General features: G+C 39.0%; 1 protein-coding gene across 1 annotated transcript in view; it reads right to left on the bottom strand.

Moving 5' to 3' along the window:
- Positions 1 to 761: 761 nt before the first annotated feature.
- CAMK4 (calcium/calmodulin dependent protein kinase IV) overlaps positions 762 to 19,357 on the bottom strand; it is a 158,027-nt gene continuing 139,431 nt past the window's right edge. The window contains exons 7-11 of the mRNA XM_042864925.1: positions 18,766 to 18,840; positions 15,274 to 15,349; positions 9,593 to 9,719; positions 7,590 to 7,742; positions 762 to 2,382 (exon numbers count right to left, since the gene is read on the bottom strand). Of these exons, the coding sequence (XP_042720859.1) occupies positions 2,218 to 2,382; positions 7,590 to 7,742; positions 9,593 to 9,719; positions 15,274 to 15,349; positions 18,766 to 18,840 (596 nt within the window). The 3' untranslated portion in view covers positions 762 to 2,217. The remainder of the gene's footprint in view (positions 2,383 to 7,589; positions 7,743 to 9,592; positions 9,720 to 15,273; positions 15,350 to 18,765; positions 18,841 to 19,357) is intronic.

A 19,357-nucleotide genomic window follows, 5' to 3' on the forward strand; every position in this document is an offset into this window, starting at 1 on the left:
CATCATGCTGTCACAGAGCAGTCTCTAGTTGCATGGTGTTGGTTCCTACTTATGATATGCTACGTTATAATTTAACAACAAACGGATTTAAGATTCAGCTAAGACTATACTACTTACAATCTCAGACACGTTTCAGAAGAATATATTTCCACTCAAGCAGTCACATATGTGCTGTGACTGTGCCACCGGTTCCATTTCCTCAGATCAGAAGCAAATATTACCACTGGAGGAGGAAATGTTACCAAAATCTCAACGAACTTGGATGCCTCCATCACTGTGACAGAGGAAACCTTTGGCTGAGAAATGCATTAATTCTAGTGCCCCTTCTTTCTAGTGCCTTCTTCTTTGTAGAAGACAAGACAGATAGTAAAAGGCAAGTCAAGTGAATGTGTCTATTGCCTTCTTCAAAGCGCTTATTCTTCTATGGGAAAACCTGTAAGTGGGTCTTGTTGGCCTGCTAACAGCCAGAACAATAAACTCAGGCAGAACCCTCAGCTCCGCTTTAACAGCCGCCTGCCCCACCAGCTCCTCCAGTTGACAGTGCCAAATCATCTCAAAGTGTATCACCCAGAAGAGGCAGACACACGTGCTTCAAATTTCAATCACACTTAGCACAAAGTCAGGGGGTTTAAGAAATGGGTAAATCATATCTAGAACAGTATGTTCATTAGCATTCATTTTACTGAGCAAGCGAAGTACTCCTTCTTATAGTAATCTAGATTACATTTTATGTAGCACATCTGCCAAGAGTTCTACTACCTTTTATTTTAACTTCTTCAGGAAATGTAGCTACTGAATGTTTTATCAGTGACTTTTGCAGCTGGTAAACCTTTTGAAGGCAAGTTGTGCAAGGCCTACCTTAAAACAAAAACAGAACAAAAGAGGAATCTTGAGTGTATAAGGGATGTAGGTCACTATTAGTACAGAAAGTTTAATAAACACAAATGACAATGTTGTACATCAGGTTCCTTTTGCCACTTCTGTAATATAGCAATAACATGAAATCCCCATGCTATCAAAGTGATATCAAAGAAATGTAAACAGTCATAAATACTTGATGCTTGATAGTTTCTCAATTTCTACTGGTCACATTCAAACAAAGATCAAGACAGCTGAAGAGACTGATACTAATTTTGCAAGCTGCTGCATGCACAGAGCTTGTAGCTTCAGACACAGGAGCTCTAAGTGGATGAACGATCTGTGCTTGTGGAGCATTTTGCATGAGAGGTCCTTTCTCAGGAAAATTTGGACTAGTTGCACTGACTAGTGGAAACTGGTTACTTGTGATGTTAAATTATCTAGGAAGCAGGCAGATAACACTAACTGTCTCCCAGAGTGGTTCCCCAGAGCAAAATCACTACATTGTGGAATAGCTTCCTTCAAGCATTTAAAATTTGTATAATTGCAGATTATTCTCAAAGGCCCTACAAAAATGTTTTCTAGCTGCACAGTTTAGAAAGTCACAAATAAATGCAACAGTATTCCAAAAATTTACTTTAATCCCCCATTTCTCTGTCATTTTGTTTGGCTAATGCTTTACTAGAGAATGAAATAGCAGGAAGCTGAGTAATTTTGGTTGTCATTAAAGTGTTGTATATAAACACGAAAATTCAGAGTAAGGCATTCTCAACAGAAGCTTGAGGAACATACATTTTCATGCCCAGCAGAACTAATATTCTAGTTTCTTCCCAGAAATAGTGGAATGTTTCTTGCATATAAATCCCCAAATACTTTTTAAATTTTACAGGTAAAAAGCATTATTTCATACAACATTTTTTAAAAGCACTGGTTTGGTATTTCCTTCCATTTTGCCTACTATAGGATTATGAATATGGAAGGAAGCAGTTCAAAGAAAATCATGACGTACAGAAGACACTTACTTCCATAAACTGAATTAAATAGTATTTGTTTCAAACAACATCTAGAAACACTGTAGAGATGTATATGAAATATACATATCATGGTAGGTAGTTATTCATCCCCATATTTTTGCCTGCCAGCATTACTGCAAATAACACGGTTTTCTTGACATGCCTTATGGAACAGTTTATTATTTTCATAAGTAGTCACATGCATTGAAGGTAGAATCACCAGCAGTGCATTTAGCACCCCAAATCAGAACCAGAGAGGTCAAGCTTACAAATCTGTCCTGCTGAATGACAAGTTAGCTGGTGTATGAAATGACAGATCTCAGCTGTAATAAGGGAGTGCGTTGACTTAAGACATTTCTTCTGGAGCTGCTTCTGCTTCCTGAGTTGATTTCTCTTCAGGCTTGCTGTCACGGATAGGAGATGCACTACAGCTGGGCTTGTTGCTGTCATGAGCGCTGTGACTGCTGGCGCTGCCAAGACGAGTTGATGCCACAACAGCTTTTACTGCAGCCTGAGAAAGACAGGATCATACAAGCATTCTTTAAAGGATATAATCTGCCAGCATTACAGCTATAGAATCACAGCTGTGGTAGCCACAGCACCACGGTGCTGAGAATACAGCGCTGCTTGTTCTTCAGCAAAACTTCATCTAGATATCTCCAGGACAAATTTAGAAGGCTATCTGATGTATGTGACTGCAGTTTAAAAGAGCTGCTTTTATAATGTTACAAAGTTGGCCTACATGAATATAAATTTTATTTCAGCTGCACACACAGCATTATTTTTGAAACTGTGTCAGACCTCTTGCTCTGAAGTTAGATGGCAAAAACAAAGCTTCTTTCAATCATAGTAATTATTATCATTGATGTATTACTTTATTATCATTGATTACATAAGGAAAACATGTATCTACATATACACATACATATATTCATACAGACATATATACAAGGGCCATTCTGAAAGTAATGCCTCCTATATAAGGGTGAAGGTGACAGCATCCTGGATTGTATCACTACTGGTGATGAGACATAGTGTCACCACTGGGCCAGAGTCAAAGCAGAAGTCTGTGGAACGGTGACATATGAATTCCCCATTAATGAAGAAATTCAAGATGTAGCCTTCAAGAGTAAAGTGATGTGTACTGTCTTTTGGGATAGGAAAGGAGTAATCCATCTGACTTTCCTGGAACATTCCTGGAACCACCAATTTTGACTGCCGCATCACAACACAGACTAAGCCAGGCATGACTAAGCAGTGGTCTGCAGGCTGCATGCATTCCAACACAGCTTGTAATGTGGCCCACCACTGGTGGTGACTTCTCCTTGTCAAGTGGCCAGGTGTGCATCCATTGCTCGCAGTGTGCAAACTGCAGTGTGCAATCTGCTCTGTTAGAGCTGATACAAGGGCACGAGGAGGGTGCAGTGCAGCACTAATTCAAATTATAGCAAACAACTGTATGCACTGTAATACATTGGCTGAACACTGTTTTGTGAATAGAAAAAACCATGCTGCCGTGCTTTCTGTTTTCATACAGCAATTTGAGAACAGGCTTCAAGACTGCAAAAAAATATTCATTTTATGTTTGCAACTCCATTTTCAGTTATGTGAATATATTACCTGCATGTTTAATAATGCAGTGCATGAAGTTGCAATTAGATACTCAACTCAAAAATGTGATGTCTTTTTAGCAGACTTTTGTAAGACATTTCTTACCAGATATAACTGTCCCTTGCTTCACAGTCATGCTTTATTCATATAATCACTTTTGGCAGTTTGGACATTAGTGAGCAACTATTGTCAAGGATGAAGTATAGAAAAAATAAAATTTCATCAATAATCTCTGACAAGCACCTTGAGAGTTCACTAAAAACTGCAGCCACTGCTACTGAGCCAGAGTGATGCACTAGTTCACAAAAACACAGTCACATATCCAACTGGTTTTATGTTTCTGTTGATATCTGTAGTATATATTTTACAAGGGCTAGTTTGAAAGTAATACCTCCTTTCTTTTTTTTATGTTGGACCACATCAGAGGTAGATGTTGTTGGTGTTAGAGGCTAAACCTTCCCACACATATTCTGTTCCATTTTGCTGCTGTGTGACAGATGGCAGCAGAGGGACAACCTGACAAAATGGTGTTTGATGTGGAATTGCAGATGAAAAAAAGGTGTATCATTGAACTTTTCCATTAAAAAAAAAAAATTGCACCCATTGACATTCACTGATGCTTGCTGAACACATACAGAGACCAAACAGTGGATGTCTTTTTACCAGACTTTTATAAGACATTTCTTACCAGAGATAATTGTCCCTTGATGGGACAGTTGTGTTGGCATGTTTCAGCAGTGGTGACACTGACAGTGGGTCACCTCCACTGGTGCAGGTTTTGAAGAGTGTGGCATGAAGACTCTTGTTCACTGCTGGTGAAAATGCTAATGGTGGTGAGTATGCTGAAAAATGTTTTGTTGCTGAGAATTTGCTCTATCAAACAGAATTACTGTATTCATTGTAGCTTTTGTAATTTCCAAGGAAATAAATAGGAGGCATTACTTTTGCAGCGAGCTACATATTTACACACACAGGCACACACACACACATAAAACAGTAAATGTGGGGAACAGGCTCTCATACCACATTAAATGTCAAAACATGAGGACACATATTAAGGCAGTTATCTTAGCCCTTGCTTTTATTGCCTGCAAAAAACCAGACATATGGAAGTAAGGAGAAGAAACACTGATCTATAAACAAACCCTAGCTATTGTTGGCCTGGCCAGCAATTTGCATAGGGACCACAGAAGAAGTAAGTATGCATGAAGGAATAACAAGGAATGTGCTTGTGATGGTTTGTGATGGTTTGGAGATGCAATCATACAAAAAGAAAAAAGAAAAAAAAAAGGAAAAAATCAATGTGCAAATGAAAAAGCAAACCATATAGAAGTTGGCATCAAGTCATCTAGTACAGAACATGAAGTCAAAATGCACCAATAAATGTGGCAGCAGTTGTGTCAATAATAAATGTGTCAATAAGTCAAGACTTCTTAAAGGGAAATCATATGGATCCACATTAGAAAGCATTTCAGAAAACAAGATCATTTTAATGTAATTTACTCTCATTAGGCATGAGGATATTTATGAAACAAATTCGACAGAATCTATAAAAAAGCAAATAATCACTGAAAACTTTAAAATTAAGTAATAATTTAAGTGCTAGATTCTGAATGTGGGATGGGACAATCCCAGCTGTACGTACAGGCTGTAGGACAACAGGTGGGAGTGCAGCCTATGAAAAGGGATCTGATCTGTGTGCTCTGGATAACAGCAAGTTGAACATGAGCCAGCAGTGTGCCCTGGCTGCCCAAAGGGCCAACCGTACCCTGGGGTGCACCAGGCCCAGCACTGCCACCGGGAGAGGGAGGGGTTGTCAGCTGTGCTGTGCTGTGCGGCCTCACCTCCAGCACTGGGTGCAGGCTGGGTGTCACAGTGTAAGAAGGACATAAAACTGTTAGTGTCCAACGGAGAAGATGGCAAAGGGCAGGGTGGACATTACATGTGAAGAGCCACCAAGGTCCCCTGGTTTGTTCAGCACAGAGCAAAGGAGCTGAGAGAGGCCTGATGGTAGCTGCAACTCCTTACATGGAGCAGAGGGCAGCGCTGAGCTCCGCTCTGTGTGACAGCGACAGGGCCCGAGGGAACAGCATGGAGCTGTGCCAGGGGAGGGCAGCTGGGGGTTAAGGACAGGGTCTGCACCAGAGGGTTTTGGGCATGGGATGGGCTGCCCAGGACAGTAAGCACAGCCTCAAGCTCTGGAGTTCTGGGAATGTTTGGATAGCACTCTCAGACATAGTGTTTTGAATGTTAGGTGGTGCTGCATGGAGCCAGCAGCTGGACTCCATGATCCTTGAGGGTCCCTTCCTGCTCAGAATATTCTGTGCTTCTATGATTCTACGAATTATTCTGTAACAATGTTCCTTTATGTAAAGAAAACCTGCTACTGGTCTTGTAATTGGTACAGAGAGGGTAATTTTGTATTATTCTTACATTATTAACACAATTAAACCTTATTAGCTGGTTTACTGCTTTGTTCTTACTTTTATGGGTAGGAATTAATTATCTAAATACTTAATGCTCATTTTATATAAATATGTTAGTATAAAACACCAACTCTGTAATAACTGTTAACTCTAGATAATTCTTATTAATATTAGAGATTTGGTTGTTTAATCTTTGAGCAAAAAGCAATGAAGAAATAACCTTACAAAAAGCAACATCTGCTAAGCACAGAGGTATAAAATTGTTGACTTTATCAGTCTGAATAAACTAGGCAGCTGGTGATCAAAAGTGCAAAACTATGTAGAGAATCAATTCCAAGTGTAGAGAGAGAGGATGTTCTTTTTGACCTTCTGGGCAGAGAATGTAACAGCTCACTCATAAATAATTAATTTTACGACTCTTTTCAGTGCTCTTGAATAATTTCAATATAACAAGATTGCATGACATCTTTGGTGAATACACAGCAATCCTGCTCTTAGACTACAGAAATCTTTTAGAAGGGAACAGTGTTAATACACATGTCACCAGTTCTGCACATGCAAAATATCACTGTGAATTATATCTTCCGTGTCCTAAATGACAAAATTTTTTCTTTGCTCTTTGTCACTGTACTATAATAAAACTTATAAAAAATGAATAAAATGAAAATTAAGGGTCATTTCTCTGTGCATTTAATTTTGCACGGGGTTATAAAATTCACAGACAAGATGCTTTTTACTCTTATTCCACAGGGCTACAAAGGTAGCCTCACTCTAGTCGCTGAGCTTAATGATCCCTGTGCTTAAGCCATCTTGGAAGTCTTCTCTAAGCAGATACAAATCTTGAACAACTGAAGAAAGGACAAGGGGAAAAGAAAGTTTCTTGATGTTTTGTCAGTTAGGTGCTCAATCACCTGTAATTTATTATTTACACATAATAAATCTTATCCTCCCTCCTCTCATGGTAGATAAGTAGATTAGATAGTAAAGGAGCAGTCTGATGACTCAAAATTCTCACTGCAGGTCTTACAAGCATTCTTGCTTTACAGAATCTAATCTTCAGATAAATAATTCCACAATTGCTTTCGCAGATACTTGTAAAGTTTTGGCCTGTTAATCACAGCTCAACACCTTGTATAAGGTGCTCAAAATGCTGGCTCTACTATAATGCCATGAGTTAAATTCCTGCTTTGCACTGACAGATGTAGAAAATGTAGGTGGCTTATATATCAAACGCTTATATGGTAGACTATGTACTTCCCGTATTTATGGATGAATATCTCATGAATACACCACTCAGCATTTTTTTCATTCTTGTCAGCACTCCAAACATACAGACAGCAGTACTAAACAAGACAGACCAACAGATGGAAGAATAGATGGATGGATGGAAAGATGCATGGAGGGAAGGGAGGTAAGAAAGAAGGAAATGATTTGGGGAAAGATGTTAATATTCTTGGCAGCTTTGTTTGTGTAGAGCTTTCAATCAAATCTCATTTTTATTTGCCAGCTGCAGATATTAACTAAATAATTTTTGACTTTTCCACCTACATCAGATATTTTATATAAAAAACTTTAATACGTCTATATGACATTACTCTGGAAAGTCTACAAGACCTCTGTAGTCTACTGATTTTATTGCAAACTTTCAAAGTCAAAATAGAGACTAAGTCCAGAGACTTGCCTTAAGTTTACGCCGGGCATTGAATTCTTGAAGCTTCTTTTGTGCGTTGTCCATGTGTGCAAAATTTGTTGCTTTTCCTGTGACCCATGGATGCTGCAAAGCCTGTAGAGTGGTGAGGCGTTTCTTGGGATCTAAAACAATTAACTTTTTAACCTGCATCACAAAGACAAAATAGAGTAGACTGTTAACCTTACTCCATGTACATACATGCACCCTGTAATCACTACCAGATATGTAAAAAATCAAATGCTTCATTTAGTCACTATATAACCATTTGTAAACATGAACTAGAAAGTACTGTGTAAGTATTTATTTTGTAGCCCTCTCTGAAGCTAATGCTATCTATGCTATTGCTTTTGCTGTCATTACCGGGAGGGCTGCACATCTACAAATGCAAGAGTAGGAAACTTCTGGGAGGGAAGTACTGTAGACATATCTCTAGAATGGAGATGGTGCAGACTGCTGGGTGCAAAGTCCAGACAAGCTGCACTTCATGGCGTTTTCTGCATGTTCTGGAAAGGTTATTTTATTTTATATATTTTTTAAGGATGCAGATGGAGTAAAGTAGCGTAAGGACAGTACTTAGCAGCAGTACATTGACGCAGATTTCCTTCCTATATAAATTCTGAGAATTGCAAGTGACAGCACAGTCCACTGCTGCTTCAAGACCAGGTGTGAAAGGTGGATTTACCTCAGGTTCTCTGAAATTTCCTCACAAAGAGCTTTTAAGCAGTGGCCTGACAGTGCCTGACATAGGAGCAAGGGAGTGGCCTCTGTGGCATGTATGTACTGTGAGTCCATTGAAAAGGTAAAGCTAGGCAAATCACAGAATCACAGAATCACGGAATGCCCAGGGTTGGAAGGGGCCTCAAGGATCATGAATCTCCAACCCTCCTGCCACATGCAGGGCCACCAACCTCCCCACTCAATGCTAAACCAGGCTGCCCAGGGCCCCATTCAATCTGGCCTTGAACACCTCCAGGGACAGGGCATCCACAACCTCTCTGGGCAGCCTGTTCCGGCACCTCACCACTCTCTCTGTAAAGAACTTCCCCCTGACATCCAACCTAAATCTCCCCTCCTTCAACTTAAAACCATTTCCCCTTATCCTACAGTTATCTACCCTTTCAAAGAGTTGATTCCCCTCCCCTCTGTAGGCTCCCTTTAGGTACTGAAAGGCTGCAATGAGGTCACCCCACAGCCTTCTTTTCTCCAGGCTGAACAAGCCCAGCTCCTTCAGCCTATCTTTGTAGGGGAGCTGCTCCAATCCCCTGATCATCTTTGTAGCTCTCCTCTGGATCCTCTCCAACAGCTCTCTGTCTTTTTTGTACTGGGGGCTCCAGACCTCCACACAGTACTCCAGATGGGGCCTCACAAGAGCAGAGTAGAGGGGGACAATTCCCTCCCTGTCCCTGCTGGCCACCCCTCTTCTGATGGAGCCCAGGATACCATTTGCCTTCTGAGCTGCAAGGGCACATTGCTGGCTCATGTTAAGTTTTTCATCTATCAAGACCCCCAGGTCCTTCTCTGCGGGGCTGCTCTCAAGGACTGCTCAAAGCATGAATTTTGAGAGCCATGGCTTCCATCCTTATCTGAAGCTTGTTACACAGTGTTCAAAAGTGAAACTGTGAGCTTTACTATAGCAAAATGGTAGAAACCAGTTTGGACCAAAGCTCTTTGTGTACACAAAACACATTGTTTTGCTGCAGGCTGCTGCTTGTCTGACTTCTGATGACAAAAAGACAGTAGATGGTGCTTTCTTTAGCTTACGAAATCTTCAAATCTAATTAAAAAATACTCTGAATTTCTACAATGGCTTTCACTTGAGACATCCTGAAATACTTAATAAACACACCAATGCAAGCATTTTTATGATACTGTTTGTACAAGTAGAATGGAATTGAGAATTTATATCTTCAGTGTCAGTGAAATAACTGAACTGAGGAAGTAACCAGATAGGTATAATGCAAAAGATTCTGCACTCTCATTTTTGTTTTACTTACTAAATCCTTGGCATTCAGAGACACATCATCCCACCAGGGGGACACAAAGTCATATTCACAGTTCAGGGTTCTCTTATATATGTACTGATCTCCCCTTTCATCATAAAATGGTTCAAAGCCACAAAGTCTGCAAAGACAAAAAAAGAGATAAGTTTATCAAACATTACTTGGTCTCATGTTGCTAGAAATAGCTCCTGATTGATCTTTCCCATCTTCATGACGTATGCCCCACACTGGGAAACCATGCCAGCATGCATACAACAGAGCAAACCAAAGTGATGCTGTAAGCATTCACAAGCACTGGCAAAGGCTGATCAAACTGAGTATCTTCCACCATCAGTTATCTGTGATTGGAACAATTAATATAGTGACTTAACGTAAAAGTAGCTATAAAATGTCATACCAAAACTTCTTTAAGCCTTTCAGCCTCTAACTATCTCAAGTCAGATGTCTAATGAGGAGTACAAAAACTGTGGCTCAGGATTCAACTTCCATGGATCTTTAGTCTCTTGAGATTTTCCAGTCATTTTTTGAGCTAGCTGAACACAAGCCAGAAGTGTGCCCAGGTGGCTAAGAAAGCCAATGCCACCCTGGTTTGTATCAGAAATACAGCAGTAAGAGGGAGGTGATCATCCCCCACTGGTGAGGGTGCATCTCAAATATTGTGTTTAGTTTTGGGCTCCTCACTACAAGACATCAAGGCCCTGAAGCATGTCCAAAGAAAGGCAATGGAGCTGTGAAGGCTCTGGGCACAAGTCTTTTGGGGAGCAGCTACATCAACGGGGATTGTTTAGTCTGCTAAACAATAGAGAAGGCTAAGGTGAGACCTTATTGCTCTACAACTGCCTGAAAGGAGGTTGCATTGAGGTGGGGGTTGGACTTTTTTCCCAGGTAACAGTGATAGGATGAGAGGCAATTGCCTCAAGTTGTGCCACCAGAGGTGCAGGCTGCATATCAGGAAAAATTCTTCTCAGAAAGAGTGCTGAAGTATTGGAATGGGCTGCCCAGGGAGGTGTTGGAGTCACCGTTACTGGAGGTGCTCAAGAAATGTGAAGATAGGGCACTAATGGACATGGTTAGTGGGTATGGCAGTAATGTTCTGATGACTGAACTTGATTATCTTGGAGGTTTTTTCCAAAGTTAATGATTCTGTGATTCTATCCTGTGGTCAAGCACATCAGAGCTATCTTCACTCCTTGGCTGAAATATCCCACTGAGCGTTTTCATTCACTGACCTCCACACTTGCTCCCGAGAAAAACTGCAAAAAGCTGATCTCCATTTACCTTCTATATGCCAGAAAGCACTTTCTTGCACCTATTCTTTCTGCAGATCTCTGGCTGAAAGCACTGAAATTATTTAGTTACCCCTTTGTCTGAAACCTTTGCTCTTTCCTGCCCTTTTTTTTGAGTCTTCTTCAGTGTTTTTTAAAGAATATGCAAATGCTGTTCAAAAAGCACACTCTCTTGAGTTTCATATTAGCATAAATATGCTTCCCATTTTGATTTCAATTTATTTCCTAGCAATTCTTGTCCTTGGGCCGGCTTGTCTGGATTGTTTACAAACAGAAAGCATGTTCAGACAGTAATTAGCAGAACCCCTGTATCTTCTCCCTGAGAGAAAAAAAAAAAAACAGCAGCAGTCCTTCATTTTGTCTGTGAAGTTAGAAGCTTTTATCTATCAAATTTGTATTGTTACCATTGTACATTCTTTCATTCTATCATTCAGGTATTCAGTAATGAAAAATCCTTTGGCAGTTTTTCATTATCAGCTCTCATCTTGTAACTTAAGCACTGTAAAGAAGTTTTGCAATGACACTAATGAGTGCATTTATGAAAATACTGAACAGTATAGATCCTGACAGATCCGCACTGTTAATCCCAGGGAAAGTAAACTGATAGAAACAGTTTCTACTGTATTATGTATATTACAGTCTATTATATAACAACATTTTTGTGCTTTTCAATCACGCCTCCACAAATAATCAGATGCTTCAAAGTGAATTACCTTTTCAACTAATAAGTTTTCTGAGCTAAACAAAAATTCCATCCACTACTCTGTCCCTGGAAAATGCAACAAGCAACAAGATGATTATAGGAAAATAACAGGAAACTGCAAAACAACAGATTGAAATCTAGGTAACTTTACATTTTAACTTGTTTTTATTTTTATTTTTAAAGTCAATCAGTGTGCTTACTGCCCTGAAAAAGGAGACAGATGTTCAAGGAACAAATGTGTTTTTTTGAGAGTGGTATTCAGCCTGAACAGCTGCATCACTGCACTGATGCAGAGGAAAAATTCTCTACCACAAGCACATTCTGGATGTGTTACTCAATTCCATGTTTGACAGAGATGGCTTATAGTATAAGGATTCAGTCTACAAATACAGGAGTTCAGTAGCTGGGAGCCAGTCATGGTCATCCTACCCCTTCCCTTCCATTTGCCTTTCTCAGAACTATATTTGAGCTTGTTTCATGTTAGCTCCTTTCCCTAAAGAGTATCTCCATGATTACAGCTGTTGGACCACTAATAGTTCAGTCAAAATCAGCTTCTGGTTACCAGGTAACTGATTACATATAGTGTAATAGTGTAATTACATATAGTGTAACTGTACTTAAAGCTTGCTCTGACTGTGTTGGAAGTCTTTAAAGTGAGTCTCTGTACATCTAAAAATATTTTCATCATAATTCACTACTATTGCCCACTGTAATCTAACTAAGAATTCCTACAGATACATTTCCACTTCTCAAAAAATCTCCATTTCATTAGGCAGATCATTCGCAATATGCCATATTATGTCAGTAAAACTAAATATTTGGTTTCAAAGTAGATAAATTAAGTCAGTTAAATCCAGCATGGCTGCTCTCGATTTCATTTATACCAGGATTATGCTGATTCATTTTAAATCATTTATCAATACAATAAAGAAAAGTCAGTGTAACAAGGCTCAAAATCAATTAGAATTTACCACAAATTTAACACAAAGCACCACAGAGCTTTGTGCTCTTTTCAGTCTGCTGGTAAAAAAAAAAAAGCACAAAATACCTTTATCCACGCAATCCATGCAATCCTGACTATAAACAAAGCCTACATACTTGTTGACTGCTATGTAGCAAATGCACAATGTTATCCCTCTTTGTTGTTAAAATTATAAATGTGACTTCCCTGGAATTCTGAAATCAGAGTCACTGTTCTATCAAGTATGGGTCAAAAGTTGTTTTAATCACCTGATACATAAAGTCTGTACTGGTGAGAAGACAGAGGTTTATACACACATCTTCTGTAGCAAGGTAGTTAACTCCATTTAGTTAAGGTAGCCTGCTCCATTTTAGGGGAACAGACAACCATATATTTTTGGACTGTGTGTATGCTCATTCCTCCTGCTAAAATATGAAACTGGGACATGCAAAATTGTCCTTTAGGCTGCAGGATTAATAAATTAGGTATTGTGAAGATGCCTTTCTGGTCTTAGCTTTCTAAACATTCAGAAATGTTGATCTACGAAGCTTTACACTAACTGGAAGAATACAACTGTGGAATGTAACAAAGATAAATAGAAGAGCCAATCAAGTGCAACACAATACTACCCTTTTTTGTTTGGCTACTCCTGTAGATCAAGTAGTATTTTGATGGGGAAGTAGGAGGAGAAGACCAGGATGAAAAGCAGGGGATTATCTGCTCTTGTTGTGTTGCACAGCAGGAGCTCATATGCTTGTTTGCACCAGTGCAGATACTTAATGAAGCCTGGAAGCATGTCCTGAACAGCTGGAAGAGGTAGAAAGGCTGTCCATAGCAAATAGCGCTCCACATAGTATAACAGAAATCTGGTATATGATTTCACTTGGAGCCTGACTACACCCAAAAGGAAGCTCTGCTTAAAGAAGGCTCTCAATTTCAAGCACAAAATCTACACTTCAATTATTCAGTAGTCAGGCAAGCCCATGCCTTAATTCATACATCTGTGGAGAGGAAAAACACTTCTCTCATCTCAGAGACAGTCATGCTTACATCTTACATCTCATATCTCTCTGTTAAGTATGGGCCATTAGAACTGATGAGAAATGGTCAATTGGATGAATAACCCACTCTTCCACCAAACTCAACCCTGAGCCTGAAATGTGGCCACTTTGTGGATGACAGCAGGGCCTGTGCCTAACCTCACAGCTCTAAGACACTTCAACTTTTACACAAATAAACGGTATGAGCTGAAATAAAAGTGGGAATTACAACTATGTTAGCACTATTAGGACACTGAGTATAAAGAAGAGGCAGAATTTGAGATGTAAAACAGACCTTGAGACAAAGATTCACATTTAGAAATTGAAGGTAACAAAACTGTAACAAAAAATGACAAGGACGGAAAGCATGGCCTCCAAAACTCATCATTAAGACACGTATGCATTTCCTGACATATTAGAGAAATACTATAGCTGATTTTTTATTGGACAAATGAGAGCCATTAATTATTTGAAGCTCATGGATAGAGGATGTTTTATATTATTTTCATCAGAGTTTTTATATACCCTTAAATGTAATTCTTGTATAAATCCCAGAAAATATAATTATTTCCAGAAGGTAGAAAGAAAATAATTGCATTATTATGCATTGTAATTGTGGGACACAGTTAGTGAGTCCTAGAAGGGGAAAGAAAATGGGCCTAAATATAGAAAACCTTCTGTATTTTTAATGTGTATGTGCAAAATCCCATTTTTCTCCTATAAAAGGCATCCTGCTAGCATCATATACAACTACATAAGCCAGCTTAGCATCTGTGTTGCCAAGGGAATAAATGAAGTTATTCATTCTCCCATGAAGACAAGTGCCAATACAAAAGACATAATTCTCCTTTCTCAAAGATCTTCGTTTGAAAGATTCCACTGATAGAATAACATAACTGCAATACTTAGCAATTGAATTGGGACTAGCTATATTAAAATGCAGCCATAAATGCTTACCTCTAGATGCAACTGTTGGAAAATGTTGGTCTACATTTGCAATTTCAGCTGTTTCTGCATGCTCACAGATAACAGCTGAATCTCTGGATATTTTGTAAGACAAGGAACACTTATTTTCAACACTTATCATTTAACCAATCAGACTGTTGCAAAGACATTGTTCAGGGCTGTCCGCTGCTTTCTGACTAAAATGGGGCTGAATCTATGTTTGCAGAGGCATGGCAGCATCAGTGGCTGACAGAGGAATGTGTCTTTGAGAATGTTCAGGGGTACTGTAAAGCTATTGCATGCACCTTAGCTTTTGTGTGCCCCATCTGTAATCGAAAAGCTACTTAAAATTATGGTACATTTTACAGTCTGTATGAATGAGAAAAAAATGTACACATTCTGACATTTCTATCCTTTTTTTCCTTCTGCTTTCAGCAGCTTGACTGCTTTTCATTCACATTAGTAGTACGATTCTGCACAGACCTTGCTGCTATTCAAGATGAAATGTTATATTCATCAAATATGTAATCTGAATATTTTGCCATGCTCCCTTAGCATCTGACTTCTTTATACTACTATAGAAATATCATAGCTCAAGTTTAGCATCTCTTCGTTTTCCAGCAGCACAGCTCGCATATACTGCTCATACACAGTGCATAGTACGTAGTGCATAAAGTCATACATGATTTTTTTAAAACAAAGGAGGCAGCTGCATACCACCTTATGACATCTGCACTTACAGAATGTAGGTGATGATCCCTAGAGACCACATGTCCACTTCGGGGCCATAGGCACATCCTCGTAGTATCTCTGGTGCTGCAGATGATAAAAGTCTTGTCAATAAGATGAAATTCGAATCCAGAAATTACTGTCACAAAAGTCACCAGTATAAACTCAGTGCATATCTGCAAGCATCTTTGAAACAAGGTCTACTCCTTTAAGTTCTTAGTTAGGCAGACGATTCCCTCCACTCAGCATAAAGAAATAAAAGACATGTGCAAGCAGTGACAGAATAAAGTGCAAAATGAATGGTGAACTTCAGAGACAAAGAGCTTTTTGGATTTAGGTTTGCAAATGTAAAAGGAATAGCTACACAACACTGCAGCTACAATGCGACAAAAGTAGGTAGCATTCTTACTTTGGTATTTTATTTATTTACTTGGTACTTTGAATTTTATTTCTGAAATTTCAATTGCATGAATATTTCTAAAGTTTATGAGAAACACTGTAAGTGTGCTTTATTCCACTTTACCATTTTCACCACATCCCAGTATTACTTAATTCCTTTTACAGCCTACCTCTTCCTTCCCTATTCCTTCATTTTGATTTTTCTCATCTGTGGTTCAGCTTTAGTCTACTCGAGTGCACTACAAGGAAGTTGAGCACTGTGTCCCTCTGTCAGGTGAGGGACAACAAGTATGGCCACCTCAGACATGGATCTTTCCTTATTTTCCTATAAGGGAGTTCAGCCCTAAAGAAAGCAAAGAGCAATTCAGGCAATTGCTCTTGCTGCATGTGTGCAGCAACATCCCTGCAAAGCACCACTTCCCAGAGCATGACCTTTAGTCTTCTGCCTCCCTGATAGCCTCTGGGCAGCTTGCTCAGATTTCTTCAACCAATCTAAAAGAACCAATCAAAAAGATCCACCATGCCAAAACATACCAAGCATTTTTTCAGATGATTAGTATAGAAGGCAAAGTGCATTAATCACCAGGTTTTGCTATATAGCTATACTTGGGAGCTGGGCAAATGCTTCCTACTGTATGCACTAGAAAAAGAGATATTACCTAATGTCCCCTCTGCCATATTTGCTAACTTCATGTGGGGCGCTTTGAGCTGTAATTCTGTGATTCTGAACAAGACAGGACAGTTTTTATGTTTATTGGCTGATACTATTCTTCTAGAGGAAACAATATTTCTAGTAATATCTTCTTGTTTAGGATAAGGAAGAAGACTTCCAGTCCTTTTCGTTTTCTGCTCCTTCCACCAATACTCTGTAAAATGACCACAAAACAGCCCAAAAACCTATATGCTGAGGTCTGCCTTGCTATCTGGACCATGATTACACAGTTAAATGATTCCCCTGTAAAGTTTGCTTGTGGAGAATGGACTGCACTGATTTATTGCTGTTATTTTAGATGTTGGCAGTAACAGACGCCCATGAATCACTGGTCTATGTTGTATGGTTTTCTGTGCTACTGTAAGCAATCCCCTCCTTCTGCAGTTCACTCAAAGGACAACGACTCAGCAAGTTAAATTCTTTGTGTCCATCTTCTTGTTTCCAGTTTTCTGCATTACTTCGCTTGTTGCAGGCACTGTGCGATGGTGAAGTCTTGATTCCAAAATATCCAGGCTCCAAGTGTATGTTTTCCTTGCTGTGCCCTTTCTGGAGAAACAGCTGATGGGAGAGTGGGCAGGATGTGGGAGCTGGCTGCCTGAGACTATCAATTATTCATAGTTTAATTTGGCATTCCAACAGTACTCCTTCTGGTTTTCTTCCACTTCTGGAAAGTAACGCTGGATTATCTTCCAAGCACCAGGAATTCTGCATGGTCAGTTAACTCAGATCATAAGGCAAGAATTGCAGATTCACGTCTGAAGGAACAAAGCTCCTTTCACACCTCAGCACAGACATTCCATCTCACCTCTCTTACCAAACCATCTCTACTCTGAGGGCTCTTTTGTGCATAAAAGCCTCATAATATTTTTAACAATACATAAAGATAGTCATTTAAAGGCCTAAATAATAACAAGAGTTTTATGACATTTGTAGTCTAACAGCAGTGAGAAAACAACAAGACTCAGAGTACAGTCTTATGACACTAAGTAGATAGGAATTCAGAGCTTCTCTAAAGCACACTTAGTATACTTGGCACCTATGTGTGCTTGGCAGACTAAGACATACAAGCCAATAGACATGTTACCTGAATGTCATTATCAGCTGGGCTACAAGCTCATTAATTTCATGGTCTTCTCCACTGTCTTCTATCCTTTGCTTCTACGCTTGAGAAGCCAAATATCAAGTCTTTAGTTTCCACCCAGCCTGGCTTAGCTCCATCCTAAACTACCTGATATGCTTACCTGCCAGTACACTCCTAGGAAGCTGAATTCAGGACTAAGAGTTCATTAAGAATGATGGAAATTAGCTTCTTCATAGGATGACATGGGTGCTAGAGATGAGTATCCACCATGGCAATCATAGCAAGTTTGCTGTAGGCTAACAAGATCACCACTATCCTTGGCTATCAGCTTGTTTCTTGACACAAAAGCAGCTAGCAGTGAAAGGTAAGTAGAAAAGGCAACTGCAATGCTCTTTTTCATGAGAGACTCTTTTTGCATGTTTTGGCTATGGAGGATCCACTTCTGGTGCACTTTCTGGCTGTATGAATTCAGGAGAGCTTCTCCTCCAGGCATCCACAAGGTGGTTATTACTTGCTCTGTCAGCAAATGTGTGCATGTGACAGCTGTACTGGCAGCCTGGCAGCATGCATGGTATGCCCCAGAGAAAGCTGCTGGACAGTCTGTGAGGCTCTTTTCAGCACTGATATTGCATTCATTATTATACTGTATTGCATTATTGCATAACATAACATAACATAACATAACATAACATAACATAACGCTATGCTACGCTACGTTACGTTACATTATGTTACATTAACAATTATATCAATTATATAGGTCCTGCTCTGGCACAATCTAAGCAAAACTGCATTTAAAACCATATATTATTAAATGGCTAAATAGTTTGGGATTAGGGGGTTAAATTATGAGCTGACTGTAAGGGATAATTTGATTTCCTCTGCATTAAAAATAAATTCCTCTGCATTTAAGATAAATTCACCATAATTAATATTCAAATATTTGTAACCTCCTCTATGTTTTTAGTGTTTTCCACTATGCCTTGCATTGTCCAAATTTCTGGAGATGTTTCTAAAGTACTGTATTGGTAGTGTCAGCATTTTTATGATGGTTTGGACTTATTTCCGTTCAAGTAATGAACTTGTACTGTAACAGATTTTGATTAAGCTTCAGTATTGGAGGGTGTATATTTAGAAAAATTGAATATGGTCCCAATTCTGAATTTCAGTTTTCTATTTATTTCTTTTTTAGATTCTTTTTTTAGATTGTTTTTGAATTTTGACTTTAGGAAGAAAAATTTCACCTCGGACAGAAAAAATGTAACATTCTCACATTAAGTACAGTAAACTGTAAATAATAAAACAACATACCGCAGTACCCTGGAGTTCCACAAACTGTCTTCATGGTCACCTGATCCTCCACAATCTTGGAAAGCCCAAAATCAGCTGTTAAGATTTTTTAGAAATATTAGTGTTTTTACTTCCTTATAAAATAATGATTGTTACATTGCACATGTAGTTAAATGAGCAACTATGCATTAAATGTACAGTACTGTCATTTTGAGAAATGATGGTCAGTTTAAGGAACCTGCCCAGACTGCAGTGCAGAAGCAAAAAACTGTCTGTACAAATGAGTATTCTTGGCTGACACAAATGTAACTTGTTTATCCCGAGGATTGCACATAGGCAATATAGTGAGATGCCTGGTTGTAAAACCAGTGATGCAGAAACTTGTGTTAGGCACATATCCAGCTTTCACTTTGTGAGTAATTCAATAAATATAATAATTCAATAAAGTAACAGAAGAGAACAGAATTTTTGTCCGAAAAATCATACTGCAGTGATTTCTTGAACAATTTTGGTAATGACAATCTGTCCTTAAAAATACAAAATAAATATATTTGTGTTTTGTTACAGTGAATATAAAAAATGTACATTTTGATCAGGATAAAAGCAATTCATA

Source organism: Lagopus leucura, unplaced genomic scaffold (genome assembly GCF_019238085.1).
Source record: "Lagopus leucura isolate 7727_CA_CO unplaced genomic scaffold, USGS_WTPT01 Super-Scaffold_774, whole genome shotgun sequence".
Taxonomy (NCBI): domain Eukaryota; kingdom Metazoa; phylum Chordata; class Aves; order Galliformes; family Phasianidae; genus Lagopus; species Lagopus leucura.